A 15,019-nucleotide genomic window follows, 5' to 3' on the forward strand; every position below is an offset into this window, starting at 1 on the left:
GCAGAACTGCTGCTAAACTTAGCAGGAACCTTGTCACTTCAAGCATACATGTGAAGCTTGAAAAGCTTTTACTGGAGAAGTAACTGCTGCTGAGGGGAGCGTTTTCCAACTTCTCTATGAAGTGGCAGGACTTTTAAGTATAGAACCTCAACAGAATTGGTGTTCTCATCTCAAGCTGGGGTTTATATTGAGGTGACACATAAATTGGATTTAAATTGCTGCTCATTATTAAAAAATCTTTCTCAAGGTCAGATAATTAAGTGTATACAGGAATTTGCTCATCAATTCTACATCCGTTCCATCCCAGTGCATTTTTAGGATATCTGGGGGGCTTTTCTCCCTCCACATCCTCTCCCCATCCCCCCTCCTTCTCTTTTTCATTTGTTCTGAGCAAGAAATTGGATGAGCCAAAGAAAATTGTCATGCCCAGAGGCATCCAAATTTTGCTAACCACAACTAAACTAGGAGTGTGTTTAATTCTGGACTGTTACTGACATAGTACATGGCTAGAGCTCATCATAGTTAAATACATCAGCATGCTGATGAAATGCTCTCATTTACGTAGCACTCATCACAGCAGTTAATAGTCCATCAGAGCAGCAAAATATGAGTGAGGAATACAATAAATAACAAAAGATGTGTGTATCCTGATTGGCTGGAAGCGAACATCTGCTTGGAGAACAGGAATTTGCTTGCAGTGCAATTATTGAGAAATAGTCCAGCATTAATTGTGCAAATCAAGTTTTCCCAGCAGATCAGAGTACAAAGAAGTGAATGTAAATAAAAAATAAGGGTCAGCTCGAAGTGATTTTCAGCAACCAGGTTAAAACTATTCTTTCAGTGTAGTTATAAGTAATGTGCTTTGGCTAGAACATTTTAACCAAGTGGGTAGACAACATGAAAGAAAAAAAAATGTGTGCTGTTTGACTGGAGCACTCTTCTGGAAAGTGATAACATGATACCATTAAGAAACTCAACAAGACAATCTACATCCCTGCTCTGAGAGAGGCAGAAGTCTGAACATCTGTTTCCCACTATTCAATTCACGAAAGGGGCTTCTACAGGAATAAACCCCAGTTGGAGAAGGTTATCTCTGACATTTAAGAAAATGTTGAAATGTCACAAAAAATGAGAAAAGGTGAGAGTGAAATGACTGAAGTAAAGGTATGTTGGCAGTTAGCCTGGCAAATGAAGCACAAGAACAAGCAAAACATCAACCCATCGCTTCTAAAGTGTCATGTCAGAATAACTGATTTAGGACCGGCATATTTTAGAGTTCAATCAAAACAGAATGCAAGGTAGCATGGCATTGTTTTGGAGGAATATATGATGCTGTTTCCTGACATATTCCTTTAGCTGAGGGGGCAGGGGGGGCGGAAGAGGAAAGACTATTAAAAGAGATGCTGTTAGGTGTTAAAAAATCCCGGAGACAACCGGCCAAATTAGAAGAGAGTTTTATCTTGGACACGGAAATTTCCTTTCTCCTTTATTTGTACATTTCCTTCCCCCCACTCCTTTTTCCACAATCAAGAGTCTTGGAAAGGGAGCAACAGCAGTAAAAGAGAAATGGACCAAAGTACCAACTGGCTGCTAAGGGATGAAATACAGTATCTCAGCATTTCAAGGGTAAATCAGTGTGAACTGCATTTGCCGTCCCCCTGAAAAAAAGTAAGGATTTCACTTCCGTTCGGGCTGTGCGGACTGCTGAAATATAGGAAAGCTGTTCAGAGGGCGGGGGGGTGGGGAGGGAGGGGGAAAAAAAAAGGGTTTCCCAAAGAGAGCGCCGAGCGGAGCGGCCAGAAGTATGAGGAGCGGCAGCGCGACTGCTGCTGGTGTGCTCAGCTCAACTCGAGGGGACGGCGGCAGCTGCTGGGGGCGGGGGGGCTCAGCGGAGTGCGGCCACGGGAGTCCTGCCTGTCCTCCTGCCCTTCCGGAGAGGGTAGCCCAGCCGAGCCCTCCTGTCTGCTCCCGCGGCGGCGGCAGCCGAGCCGTGCCTGCCCTCCCGCCTGCCCCGGCGGCGGGGGGAGCCCTGTCCGCCCCAGAGGGGCTCTTCGCCGGCCCCCCGGCGGAGCCTGCAACCCGGGCTCCTTGCAGTTGAGGGCGTTTCGTGTCTCTCTCTCCGGCTGCCTTCGAGTTTAAAGAGAAAGGGCCTGGGAGCGAAGCGGGAAGGTGAGCTCCGCGGTGGCTCGTCGCTGCCGACAAGGTGCTTTTGTGTTCTCCCCCGCCGTGTCTTGGGGCGGCTGCGGGGGACCCACCGGTGAGGCGGCAGGGCTTGTGGGCGGCTGCGGCTGCCTGCGCGTTGGGCAGCGAGGGGGTTCGTTTTGGTTGTGGGGTGCTGTGGTTTAGTTGTTTGTTTTTAGCGTATGTGGTTTGTTTTTGGTTTATTTTTGGCCTCGCTTTACTGGCTGGCTGCGGTTTGAAAGCAGCGCGGAGGCGGACCGGGAGCGTGAGTGGGTGTGCGGCGAGATGCAGGAGTGTTCCCCGGGGCTGTCCGCGGAGAGCCCGGAGGGTGTTGGCGGACAGCCCCGGGCAGCCCGCGGAGGTCTGGGGGCCGCGGCGAGTTTGCTTGGTCCTGCCCCCGAGGGGCAGAGCTGGAAGCAGCGCTTCCCGCACTCATGGCAAAGCCATTAGCTCAGCCTCAGTGTGGAGGGGCCCCGAGGAGGACGAACGCCTCCCCGCGCAGCGCAGAGCCCGGCTCGGCGGCGGGTGAGAGCTAGGGGGGGTGGGGGCTGCTGGCCGCTCGGAGAGGGTGTGTGGGAGAGGGGATTCCCCCTGTGGGGCGGTGTGCGGGGCTCTAGCCCGTCTTTCGGGTAGCCTCTACCCGGTGTGCGCTCCCTCCCCCGTCCAACCATCTCCTTATCTCGGGCCGCCTCGGTTAGCCTTGGACTGCTGGCGGCGCAGGCAGCGAGAGGGGACGGGAGGAGCGGGCGCCTGCCTGCCTGCCTGGGAGGCTGCGGCAAGTGATGGGCGGAGGCGGCCGAGCGCTGCCGCGGTGCGGATGGCTTCTGGCCTGTCCCGTCCGCAGTCCCAAAGGGCAAGCGGGATGAAACCATGCTCATGCCCGTCCTTCCAGGTCCTTGCTTTCCTCTTAAGTTCAGATCCAAATCTCAGGACAGTACAGTTTGACTTTAAGAGGGCTTTGTTTTTTCTCATGTAAGAAGTGAAGGTTGCTGTCTTCCTTATCTGGGACTGTTGTCAGCATCCTGCTGTAGCGCGGTGGCAGCTGAGCCTGCTGGCTTCAACGGCTTTGCTGCTCCTTGGAGAGGAGGACTCCTGAAGTACCAGGGAGGATGTATCGCATGCTCCCCTGTGCAGTTTCAGCACTCTTCTGATACGATTTTGAAATTAAAAAACAAATAACGGGGGTAAAAAAATGTATTCTTCCTTTCCCATGTCAAATTATGAGTGATTTCTTCAGTGTGGAGTAGAGGCTCTACCAAGTGTAATGGTTTTATAATAGTTTTGTGATGTGAATTGTGATTTAATAAGAAATTAGCAGACATTGCTAAATTAATTTCATATGGTACCATAGGCCATCTGAACAGTGTTACGCTGTGGTGCTCCAGTTAGAACCACCACCAAACCTAGATGGAGGTGGTGAGGTGAGGATGAGGCAGTACTGTCCTCAAGTTTCTAGTTCTTACTGGCTTCAGGCTACTAACTCATTTGGTCACTTTATTTATTTTACCCACAGCCCTATCTAAATTGGCAGACTTACTGTCCAAAGTACCTCTTCAACTTCACTTTACACCTCTCAGCGAAGCTTAACACAAATTTCAGGGCAGGCTTTAGAAATGGAACTTCATAATTAAAAGCCAACTCGATGATTGGGAGTCAGCTTGTAATGCTGTCTGCGTAGTGTGCTTGCAAGCAAGACACACTTATGCTCCTTATAAGATATATGTCAATTTAAGTGTTTCCTTTTCTAGTTGTTGGAGGTTGAAACTTCACTTGTACTCATTTTTAATGGCTATTTTGCTTAGACAAGCAGAAATAAAACATACAATAAGAGCCAGGCAAAGAGAAGTCAACACAGCTTGTGGACTGTCGAAGGAACTGGGCTCAGTTTCCAGCAGTTATAATTGTATGAGCAAGTAGATATTGAACATTCCTCAGGTTTTGTTTTGGTCTATGTGAGAAAGGCTTTTTGCTTGCCTTTTGGTAGGGGAGACGTTACCAAAGCAAGAAAATTGTTTCTGCTAAGCATAGTCCTGAAAATGTCTAGGCTTCCAATGATTAGCTCAGATTTTTAAGTGTGGTTAACTTCATTTTGGTCTGGCCTCAGACCAAGGGCCTCAGAGGTCTGAAGTATCAGTGAGCTGTTGTGCCAGGTTCTCTATCCTCTGCCCAAAGCGCTGCACACATTTGTGACATGTATATTCATAATGTAAAGGACAAAGGCTTCTTGTGATTAAAGTTTACTTTATCAGTGTAGATCACATTTTGATGTAAGCCCTTAAAAATTCTAATTGATTAATGACTTTCATATGGTGGTTCCCCTCCAGTGCCCCTCCCCCTGCTCCTAACATGTACAGTATGCTCCAAGTTAATCTGGGAAAGCTCCAGAAACCTTGGGCTAAATTGGTTGTGGTATAGTTTATAAGGATAATAAAATAACTAGAAAAATTGAATTTCCTTACAAAAATATGCTTGCTGCATTCATGAGCTTATGTTTTATCTGCTTGTTTATAGTAGTGAGAAAACTAAGCTTACAGATGTATGTGTTTAGGATGATGCAGGCAAGAATGACCTCTTCCTTACACAAGGGAAAGCTCTGCAATAGCCCTTGGAGAGCAACTATGTGATGTAGTAGGCAAATCACTTCAAAAGTGATGGTGTTTGTTTTCTGCCTATGTGAAAGGGTAACGTGAGAGTGATTACTGTTCTGTAGTAAACTGGAAACTGCAGGTGGTAAAGCTTGACTGAGTAGGATCTGCTAGTGAGTGACTGGTCTCTTCCCCTCCCACTACTTCTTTTAGTCCATTTTAAAGGACTTCAAGTAGGGGAGCTTTCATAGTTTCACTTGTTGACATTATTGCACTATCTAGCTGATCTCACCATAGGGAACAGTTTCCTAATGGTAAAAATACCAGTTGCTGAAGTTGTAAGTTCCCTCTGCGGCTCTCAAAGGAAGACATTCATGTCTATCTATATATATACACACACACATATATGTAATTTTTTGGGGTCACTTTTCTGCTTATATATGTATATACACATGTATGTCTGTGGGTGAGGAGACAGAAAAGCGAGACCAGTCTTTAGTCTGTGAACTAATGATGCACTCTCCAAATCTGGAATGCATGCCAAGACTGAGGCAGGAAAACTGAAATCAGTTTTCAAGTATGAATGTATTTATGCTTGGACGTGTTGTATGTGTGAAAATGGCACTTGCTTATGTAGAAGTGGTGATTCCAAGTATGGATCCCAAATTGTGGGAAGCCTAATTTCTGCTTGCACAAATATATTTTGTTGCTGCAGCTTACTCTGTTTATGAGCACTTAATCTTTTATTTAAGCTTCTTTTTGCAACCAACTTGCAGTTACAGTGAGTGCTTCACACAGTCCACTTAAGTAAAGTTTCAAAAGTTCTGTTCTTTTCCATCTGCTTGAGGTGATTAGAACTAGCAGGGAGATCCAGCAGAGACCCTTGCCAGATACTCATGAGCTCTGTTCTGGCTTTTGATCCTGTGTCTCCTCTCTTTCCAGGATGGCTGCTTTCCAATAGCATTACCTTCTCACTAAGACAGCAGGAGATTGTCTGCTATTATAGCCGATACCCTTCTGTCAAAGCCAATGTGCAGTCTCGTGCTCAGGTTCCAGTTCCTTCAGAGAAAACTATTGCTGTTCTTGTCTAAGTTGCTGTCTGCTTTCTACCACTGACAGTAGAGCTATTGCACAGTTGTGTGCATGATATTTTGTTTCACCTATGACTGATAGCTAATGTATTTCATCAGTCGTATTACAAGAGACTTCATTTCACAAACTTAAACCTTAATTCTTATGAAACAGTCTTTGAACCCAGTGTGCCAGGTGGAGTTAAGGCCCTCTTCTGTTCCAGTCATTCCAGCTCTGTAGAACATCTAGGCCACTGAATTGGCTTATGTGCAAATCTCTAGTCCTGGATAACTGGTTTAGCTGCCAGCAGGCAATAGTACCTGCAGGGACCAAGAATGGATGAACAATGCCGTGGATAGGCTGGTATGGAGCAAAGGGGATGTTACATAGGACCTTTACATCAGAAATTACTGATCTCTAAACAAGACTTCTGCATTTGGTTTAGGACTTCTTTCTTTTCCCTCCATAGACACATTTTTTTATTCTAACTCTGTGGAAATACAAAGAAAAATGTGTGTTTCACTGGATGCTTAATTTCTATGCTGATTCTTAAGCCAAGTCATGAAGAGCAAGTGACTCAGCAAGACTTCTTCATCCCTGACCTAGAAGGATTCTCTCTAGTAGCAAGTTGAAAAGAGTGGTTCAAGCCTCCTTTTGTTTGAGAACAGATGCACGTGTTGAACTAGGAGTAAGGGTGCAGTGACAGTGAAATTTGTCTAATAGAGAGAGCCCTCTATAAGCCAGCAGCTTCTCAGAACAAGCCCTTGAGTGTATATCCTGGAACTGAATGGGCACTTAGGAGTGAAAACTTACTGGTTTGTATGATTAATTCCCAAGTATATTTTCTCTGTACATACATCCACACTTCCATACATTTCATACTATGAATAAATGATTATACTTGATTTTGGTTGAAGAGTATTAGCACAATTTTGCAGGTAAGGAAGGTGGCTGGAGTAGGAAGTGGAATTGATTGCAGGCATCTGCAGCTGTGAGTGCCCAATTATGCAGCCAGTTTTACTTTCTAGGTTAAACAATTTTGCCTCCTCTGTGTGTGTATCGTTCCCAAATCCTTTTGTTCTACCAGTTAACCCTAACAAAAGCCAATGGAATTACAGAAGATCACTTGTTTGATTCCCATTGCTTTCACCTGATGATCACTGACAACAATCAGCAGATAGTGTAAATTACACTGCTGGCAAAATACAAACACTGAGCAACAATACACAGAAAAGTAAATGTACTACTGTGAAGCAAAATAAAAACTTCACTGTTTGGAAAAAGAAAGCAGAGAGAAATACAATCTTTTAGTGAGTTGAATCTGTTACATGTCACTGGGTCTGCTGTAAACTATCCCACATTGAATTCTTCATCTAGACAATAAGTCTAAGAATTTGAGATGCTGTCCTCTTCTTGAGAGAGGTGGAAAAAAAGGTGTGCTGCATAAATATGACCTGTAACAAAACAGAGTGAAAAGTAGTTAAATACCTTTCCTGTTCTGAGTTCAGAATAGTAGGGGGAAGAAGTTGCTTTTTGAGGAAGAAAACATTTAGAGGTAAGTTCTGAAAATGCTTCTGCATAGCATGTAAGCCTCAACAGTTTGGGGAGAGGTGTAACATTCTATCAAACACTGGATGTGTTTGTGTTGGCAAGTTTTAAAGAGCTGTGTATATGACGATTTGATGTTGCTGTTAGAAAGTAGGGAGATTAGGAAAACCAGTATTTTTTTGGCTACTTTGTTCATACCTTGTGTCTGCCAAAAGTAAAGAATGAAGTAGTTGTTGGAGCCAAAGAAACTTGCCTCAGCTGTGGGGAGGTATCCTTGAATGCTACTGTCTGCCTCTGTGGTGAGTTAGTCCATTTCTCTGACCAAATTCCTCACTGCTAAATTGTCAATAAACTTTTTCCCAGCTCATCACAAAATAACTATATTCAGTCATGTTAAGGAGGTGAGTTGACAGTATCTGAGTGAAGAATCAGGAGCCTGACCTTGACTGCGTGTAGAATCTTCAGAGGGATCTTGGAGGAGTTCAGGATCCAACTGCTGTCAACGTCACCTACCTCAATTTATCTCCTTCACAGATCCCAGCTAGTGTATGATAAGTTTTAATAGTTTATTTATGGACTATTACAGTTGATGAAGTAGATGAATATTTTGATGAAGCTTTGATACTTCAGCACTGGAGTATTGCAGAGGCTCAAGTGACCAAACGTAGAAGTTTAGTAGTGGGCAGTCTTTCCATAAGGAATAATGAAGTCTGATAGCTTCTGATGCTTGCAGTTTGATAACTGTCCCACAGTCTCCCTTGCAGAGCTTGTGACAAATTGTGCCTTGCTCTTTGAAGGCTGATTTTTTTTTTCTTCTAATTTTATTTTGTTTTTAAAAATGCAAGGTAGGAATTTTGTGGCTTTGATTCTAACAAAAGGTTTTACTGATGTGTAGGGCAGGTTTTTCAAGGAAGGGAAAAGCCAGTTTCTTTTAGAAAGGAAATGAAAGAAAACTGACACAGAGATAAGGTTGGATTGTGTGTAGTTGTGTGCAACTCTGCTTCCTCAGGGTTCTGCTCAGTAGAGACTTTTCAGGAGTATTAATTTTCTCCTTCCACAGTCCTCACTTTGCATGCTTGCTTCACAACTTAACCTGTACATTATTAGTAGTTCAGGGCTACCATTTCAAGCAGACCTATTCCCAGTAGAGAGATGTCTGAATCATTTCCAGTTCTAGAGATTTTTGCCTGTCTATCTGCCTTTCCTCATCTGTTCTGCATCTTCACAGAGATCAGCCTAAATTGCAAACAGTGCTTGTTTTGCAGACTGATGGGGAACCCCGGATTGCCTCTGTCTAGCTGCTCCAGAAGCCTTCCCTCTCCTTTCTCTAGTTTTAAAGAAATAGCATTTCATATATTTGGGAATATTGGTTACAGCACAGTTTTATGGAGAGGCAATTGCTTTTTGCATTCTGCAAGCATTTTCCTTTGTTTTTGGCAAAGGATTTGTTTTCAGTATTCTTGTTTTTCCAGGCCACAATGGACCAGTAAAGCAGATTGTTCTCTTGGGGTTTTTTTGGTGATTTTTAAAGTCACTTGTACCTCTCACATGACTTGAAAGGTACATAAAGAAGAAAGCAGTATTTGCAGAGTCTCAGAAGGTGAAGAGGTCTGACAAGTGTGACCACAGTTGGTGTGGATCAGCCAGTTAACAACAGGCAAAGAACTATTCCTTACAAGCTTTCCACTCACTTAATGTCTACCTTGTGGTGCCTTGTACAGCTATATAGGACCCTGTGTCTGCTGGTCGGCTGCTTTCAGCAGCCTACCAGGCAAGAAAGTATCTCAGCTCATTGCTACGGACGCTTGGGGCCAGGTCTGTTTCTCTTCAGAGAGAAAAATTACCTTTCCTTAGCACACTTTTGCCTCAGATGGGGGAATTATGCCTTCAGGAGCAAAGATATAGGTACAGTGGGCCTGAAGTCTCTGCCTGCTGCAGGACTTGCAACAGTTCACTAATATTTAACTGATGACAGATTGTCTTACCTGAAACTAAAGTTTTGGCAAGTCATCTCTGAACGCAAAGAGTGTTTGTATGAAAGGTGGAAGCAGGAGGTGTGGCTGACCAGCACTAATTGTTGACCTGCTTTCTGAAGAAATGATGATCCAGGAAATCTATCTGGTGGGGTTTTTGCTTTAGCTGTTCTGAAGTTGGAGAAGAGTCTGGTTCCATTTGGTAGCAGTGCTTGTTAATTGCAGTGGTAGCATAGCTCAGGTGTTTCTGTGTTTTTCCTGGGCTTGATCCAAAAAAATCTCTGAAGCTTTCCATTATTTTGAATGGATCAGGCATCATATTGAGTGGTTAGCTTTGTGTAAAGTGTTTGTTTTGATTTGATTTTAGTCATTCCTTGCGGAGTATTTGGTAATGTGTTGCCAAGATGTGTAGTGTGGTGAGTCCAAACGAAGTTGACATTTATCTGTATGATTTAATCACCAGTAATGTGACCCATTAGCAAAACAAACCCTCAATCATTGATGTATTCATGGGTTAGATCCACATCTGTTTGTCTGACAGCTGATTTATTAGAATCACAGTTCTAATAATCTTATCTTCTGCATCCGTGAAACTCAATTTGGTGTAATGCAGTAACTATTTTTTGTCTTTGTTCTTTTTTTATGTGTAGAACAAAACAGGTACAAGAAGCAGATAAGCAATGTGCACTGCTCTGAGCCCGAAGGCACGTGGGCCTGGCCTCTCTGATATGCATCAATACAGTCAGTGGCTTGCAAGCAGACATGAGGCCAACCTGTTGCCAATGAAAGAGGATTTGGCCCTATGGCTCACAAACCTACTGGGTAAGATACAATAAGATCAAATGGATTTACTGGGAAGTAAGTGAATTCTTCTGTTAGCTGGGAATTCAGTCCTCCAGGCTTCTTTGCATTTCAAGACTAAAGGTAATCTTGAGTAGGTAGCTACCCCCACATAGTGCAGCAAAGCCAGAAAAGCTAGTGAGTAATTTGCCTCCACAGGATTGCCATGAGTAGCATAATTGAACTTCATTATTAATTTCATGTTTGTTTTTCCCCAGTTTTAATTTTTACATGTTCTTTTGCATGTGTTTTCTCTATTAATAGCATTTAGGTGAATGGTGCTAATTACTGCCATCAGGATTGGTAGGCTTCCTAAAGCCTGTGGGTGTGCTGACTGTGGGGAATAGAAGGAGCCATTAAAAAGTCCTGTGCTGCCCAAGCAGTAGTGATTGATAATTGCCTCCCATGGCAATGCATGCTAAGACTTGTGGGAGCTTGTGCAGAGAAGGGTCAGATCTAGTGGCTTCAGTTGGGACCTGGAGGTTTACTGGTTGCAGCTGCATGTCTTGGTGTGTGGAGCCAAAAGATGTTGATGAAAGAGGATGCGAAGCAAAATCCAAAAAAAAAATGAGGTACGCATGAGTAAGAGCTAATGAGAGTATGTTCCTGGCAGCAAGGAGAGAGACAGTTCTGTGGGATATGCAACTCATTCAAGAAGGTGGAATTTAAGAACTATGAGCCAGGAAACAGTATGTTGTTTGCTGAGAACAGTCAGGGGAAAATGGCTTTTGTTTGATCTCTGCAAGTCCAAAGGATTCTACGAAAGAAATACTTGACTTAGGCAATACCTCATCCTAAGAGAAATGTGCCAGCAGTTCCTCTTAGCAAACAAAGAGGAGGAAATACTTCAGAGGAGGTGGTGTTTACATGGAACTTCCATGGTTGTTCTCCTGGGGGAAAATTTGGGTGAACATTTTAAAGTCTGGTGTGGTTTAGAGTGGGTTTTTGGTTATTCTTACTGGAAGTCTGCTTTGTTGAGACTCAGGCAGTGTCTTGTCTTGGCAAACTATAGCTGCACCATCTCAGTGATATCATGCAGTGATAGAATATATCTAGTGCCTTTTATCTGCACATTCTCCATTGCTCTGCATCCTTTTTCTTCTTTATCCTGAGAGGAAGGGAAGTATCACAATGTTGTGAGAGGTGTAGTCAGTAAGTAGTGTCAGCAGCCTGCAAGAGCACAGTATCTGCAGGTAGACAATGCCTGTTTTAAAGCTGGAATAGTTCTGGATGCAGAATGCAAGAACACAATATCTGCAGGTAGGCAATGCCTGTTTTAAAGCTGGAATAGTTGTGGATCCAGAATGCAGGAACACAGTATCTGCAGGTAGGCAATGCCTGTTTTAAAGCTGGAATAGTTGTGGATCCAGAATGCAAGAACACAGTATTTGCAGTTAGGCAATGCCTGATTTAAAGCTGGCATAGTTCTGGGTCCACAACTGCAAAAGTGGCCCTTGTTTTATATTTCATGTTTGTGTGGTAACTCCATTTAAATTAATGAGTTTAGAGTATAAGATTGTCTAGACAATACCAGAACCAAATCCAGAAATCCTGACTCCTCATGCCAATTACCACAAGACAGCAGTCCAAAGGACTGTTTTCTGACTCAGATGCAGCACATTCCATTAAAGATTTCATATATTGTTTAAATATTTGAAACAATGAAGTTTTAGTGAGCCTCTCTAAAACAAACAGAAGCTTGTTTGCAGTTCATAACAGAGTTCTCACAGTGACAAGTTTAGGAATGAGGTCACTTTTTTAGCAAGAAAGTAGCAAACAGCAGGAGGTTCTGAAGTGCCAACTATAATTAAAAATCTGAGTTTTCCTATGGGCACCGAGTTCTGTGCTGCAGAACTAAGTGGGCATGACTTGTTTTAATTAAGCAGGATACACAGTTCATTTGTTTAATGTGTTTCCCCCCATACCTTCTCACACCAAGCTGATCTTTTCTCAGAGTATGTCCTGAAAAACTGAAATGTGTGTTCTTAAACTGCTTTGAATTCCTGTGTAGTGTTACTCAAACTGAGGGAGAAGTTAAAATTTCACATTCAAAATGAATTAAGTGTAACAGAATTGAAGCTATTTAATAATCATATAAATATGCTAACTCAGAGTTAAGAAATTGGTTTAATTGCTCTGTAATTGAAGCTAATTTTAATGAGAGGAGTGACACATGAGCAAGTGCTGTAAGGAAAAAAAATAGGTCTGAAATTATAGCATCTTGTTAAAAACCTCTTTGTGTTGTCTCACTTTCCAGCATCAAAAGGATGTCCAAGGCTTTTTGGGTTTGTCATGAGTGTTTTTTCCCTTCACAGAAGAAATTATGTACTTTGCTTTAGTGGTCATTACATCTTCACAGACATAGATGTGCATATAATATTATGAGTACCCACACTTTGCTCTGTGCTGTAACTTGGGTGACCTCATTTTAAATGCCAGATTTAATGCAGTAGAATATCACAGTTCATACAGAAGATTAATATGCATTTCAATTAATTGTTGCTAGGCTGCTTCATGTTTTGTTTCATCTAGATTTTGGTCATCCATTTGTAGTATGACTCAACAAGGCCACACTCTTTTCAAATGTAGATCTTTTTTTGGTGGTTTGGTGGTTTTTTTTTTTAACTACAAAGTAAGTATTTTAGGCAAACTCTATTGGGCTGAACCTCTCTGAGGTAAGTTTGATTTTTGGTAGCTAAATATGTCCTACCCACTGGTACTGGAAGTTGCAATGGTGACAGTTTTGCAGCAGCAAAGCCTAGTGTAGGCTTGAAATGACAAACTGGAAAGCAAAAGGCTGTAGCACTTTATAATATGAATGAGAGCTTTTGATGTTAGATGGAAATTAGGCATAGCTAGAAGTTGGCCTTAGCAGACTAATAAATTGGAAGACCAATACATGGTGCAGCTGGAAAATAACACTGAGGAATTTTAACCCCAAGCCTTTGGGAATTGTATTCTAATGTAGCATGGGCATTGTTGTGCTGCTTTTTTTAGTAATCATTAGCACTCTTGTACACATTTTGCTAATTATTTTTGGAACCATGTCAGAGAAGCTGGGAGCTTCTGAGGGGATGGTTTGTCAGTACAGCTTCATTGCTGAATAGATTTTAGCTGCCTGTATGCTGGGGGCTGGAAAAAAGGGCATTGCAGATGAAATCGATGTGTCAGATGGGATTAGCTCATACAATGTTGTACATTGTATATATATCCTTCTCAAAATGGGACACATCAGCACTGCAGGGGTTTGGGTTTGCATGCTGGAGGGGAAGGTTGGAGCTATGGATATTGAGTTGCTTCACTTCCCTCTGGAGGGCTCTGGTGGCTAAGTTGAGAGATCCTTGCAGTAGCAAAGTTAAGGAGATGTGTTAACCCAACTGTCTGGCAAATGATCATCTCTCAGCCTTGTTTTTAAGGGCCAGTGAAGCACTCAGCAATACTTTCACTGCTGACATGCACCAGATTTGGTAGCTTGTGCTTATTATAGTGGAATGCTCTTGTGACACTTGTGTTTCACCTTAAGCAAACTTCATGTTGGAAAGAGCACAGTTGGTCTGTAGTAATCTTCTAGCAGAGGCCAAAGGGCAGAGTTTGCTTGCCTACTGTACTCTGCAGTGCAGTCTTGTCTGCAGAAGCAAAAGGGCTGGCATGAGGAGAAGTTGGCCTCAAGACCAGTCTGTAGTTCAGGACTGGTACAGAGAGGTGGTTTCTCTGGTTCCCCTTTGGCTGTTGTGTAAACTTCTGAATTTATTTATTTATTTGCATTCCTGGAGCCTATTTATTATCAGCACAAGTTTATAGTGTTGCTTATTCCATACAGCTTCATTTAGCACATGGCATCATGAAATATACCTGTAAGGTGTGCTCTGGGCACCTGTCTGGGCTTCAAGGTCTCACTGCTGAGGCCTCTTCCTAACAGAGCTTTCTGGGCTCCAGGAATTCATAGGGAAGGAGTTGGAGAATGCAATAACACAGCAACTCAGTGTTGACTGTTGCATGAAGCATGTAAAAGTTGCTTGGGTACAAAAGTGAAGTAGACTTAGAGAAAAGGAACAGAGGTGAGGGTGTTACGAGAGGCATTGAGTTGGAGATTGGCTTTGGAATTAAAGCTATCTTGAAGAATAAAGTTTGGGAGATGAAGAGTGGGAAGTCTTCTGCAAGAAGCTGTCTTTGATGCTGAAGGCAGTGGGAAATGCAGGTTTCAAATACCTGAATATCAATAAAGTCATGATATTGATGCTTCTGGTGATTCTGCTGGCACTGCTGTAGTTTCTTATTTAGTGGAGTGGCTTCATAATTTTGTTTACTATCAGCATGCCTTTGAGCTTAAGTGCCCCATTTCAAGTTAAGTGAAAATGTCTCAATGCTGTCAGCTGCAAAAGTAGCCTTGTCAGAAAAGAGCCAATTTTACATGGGTGTAAAATCATTGCCCTTTTCTTTCTTCTTTGGTTTTACTGTGTTTTGTTATCTTTGCCTTAAATGCCACACTATTTGAGACAGTCAGGAGGAGCTGTTCCCTTGGGGCATCGGTGTTCTAAAAGCTCACCTGTCTACCAATGTGTTTCAGAGATGCTCCCGAGTGAGATGATTGTAATGTAGTAGTTTTGTGTTGCCACTGAGGCATACACTTAAAATAGGTGATCAGCTGGGTGTGAGGCTGGAGTCAACACTGTGCATTGTAGTGCAGAATAATAGAGGACCCAAGGAGGTTGTGGTACTTCGCTTTAGTCTTTGGGTCCCTCTGCTGCCTTCTGGAGGCTCTGGTTGTCTGGGATGATCCATATGGAATGCTTTGTCTTTGACCTCTTAGGCACACACTCT

At 43.0% G+C, this 15,019-nt stretch overlaps 1 protein-coding gene across 7 annotated transcripts in view; it reads left to right on the plus strand.

Moving 5' to 3' along the window:
• The window catches only part of GAS2 (growth arrest specific 2), a 98,832-nt gene that overhangs the window by 14,175 nt on the left and 69,638 nt on the right, over positions 1-15,019 (plus strand). For 2 of the 7 annotated variants that reach the window (XM_064163068.1, XM_064163073.1), the window contains exons 1-2: positions 2,082-2,169; positions 10,019-10,180. In XM_064163068.1, the coding sequence (XP_064019138.1) occupies positions 10,039-10,180 (142 nt within the window). In that variant the 5' untranslated portion in view covers positions 2,082-2,169; positions 10,019-10,038. Of the gene's footprint in view, positions 1-2,081; positions 2,258-2,501; positions 2,707-10,018; positions 10,181-10,655; positions 10,771-15,019 lie in introns of those variants that run through there. The other 5 variants (XM_064163071.1, XM_064163072.1, XM_064163070.1 and 2 more) reach the window with 5 other exon arrangements.

This window comes from Pogoniulus pusillus, chromosome 24, assembly GCF_015220805.1.
Source record: "Pogoniulus pusillus isolate bPogPus1 chromosome 24, bPogPus1.pri, whole genome shotgun sequence".
NCBI lineage: Eukaryota > Metazoa > Chordata > Aves > Piciformes > Lybiidae > Pogoniulus > Pogoniulus pusillus.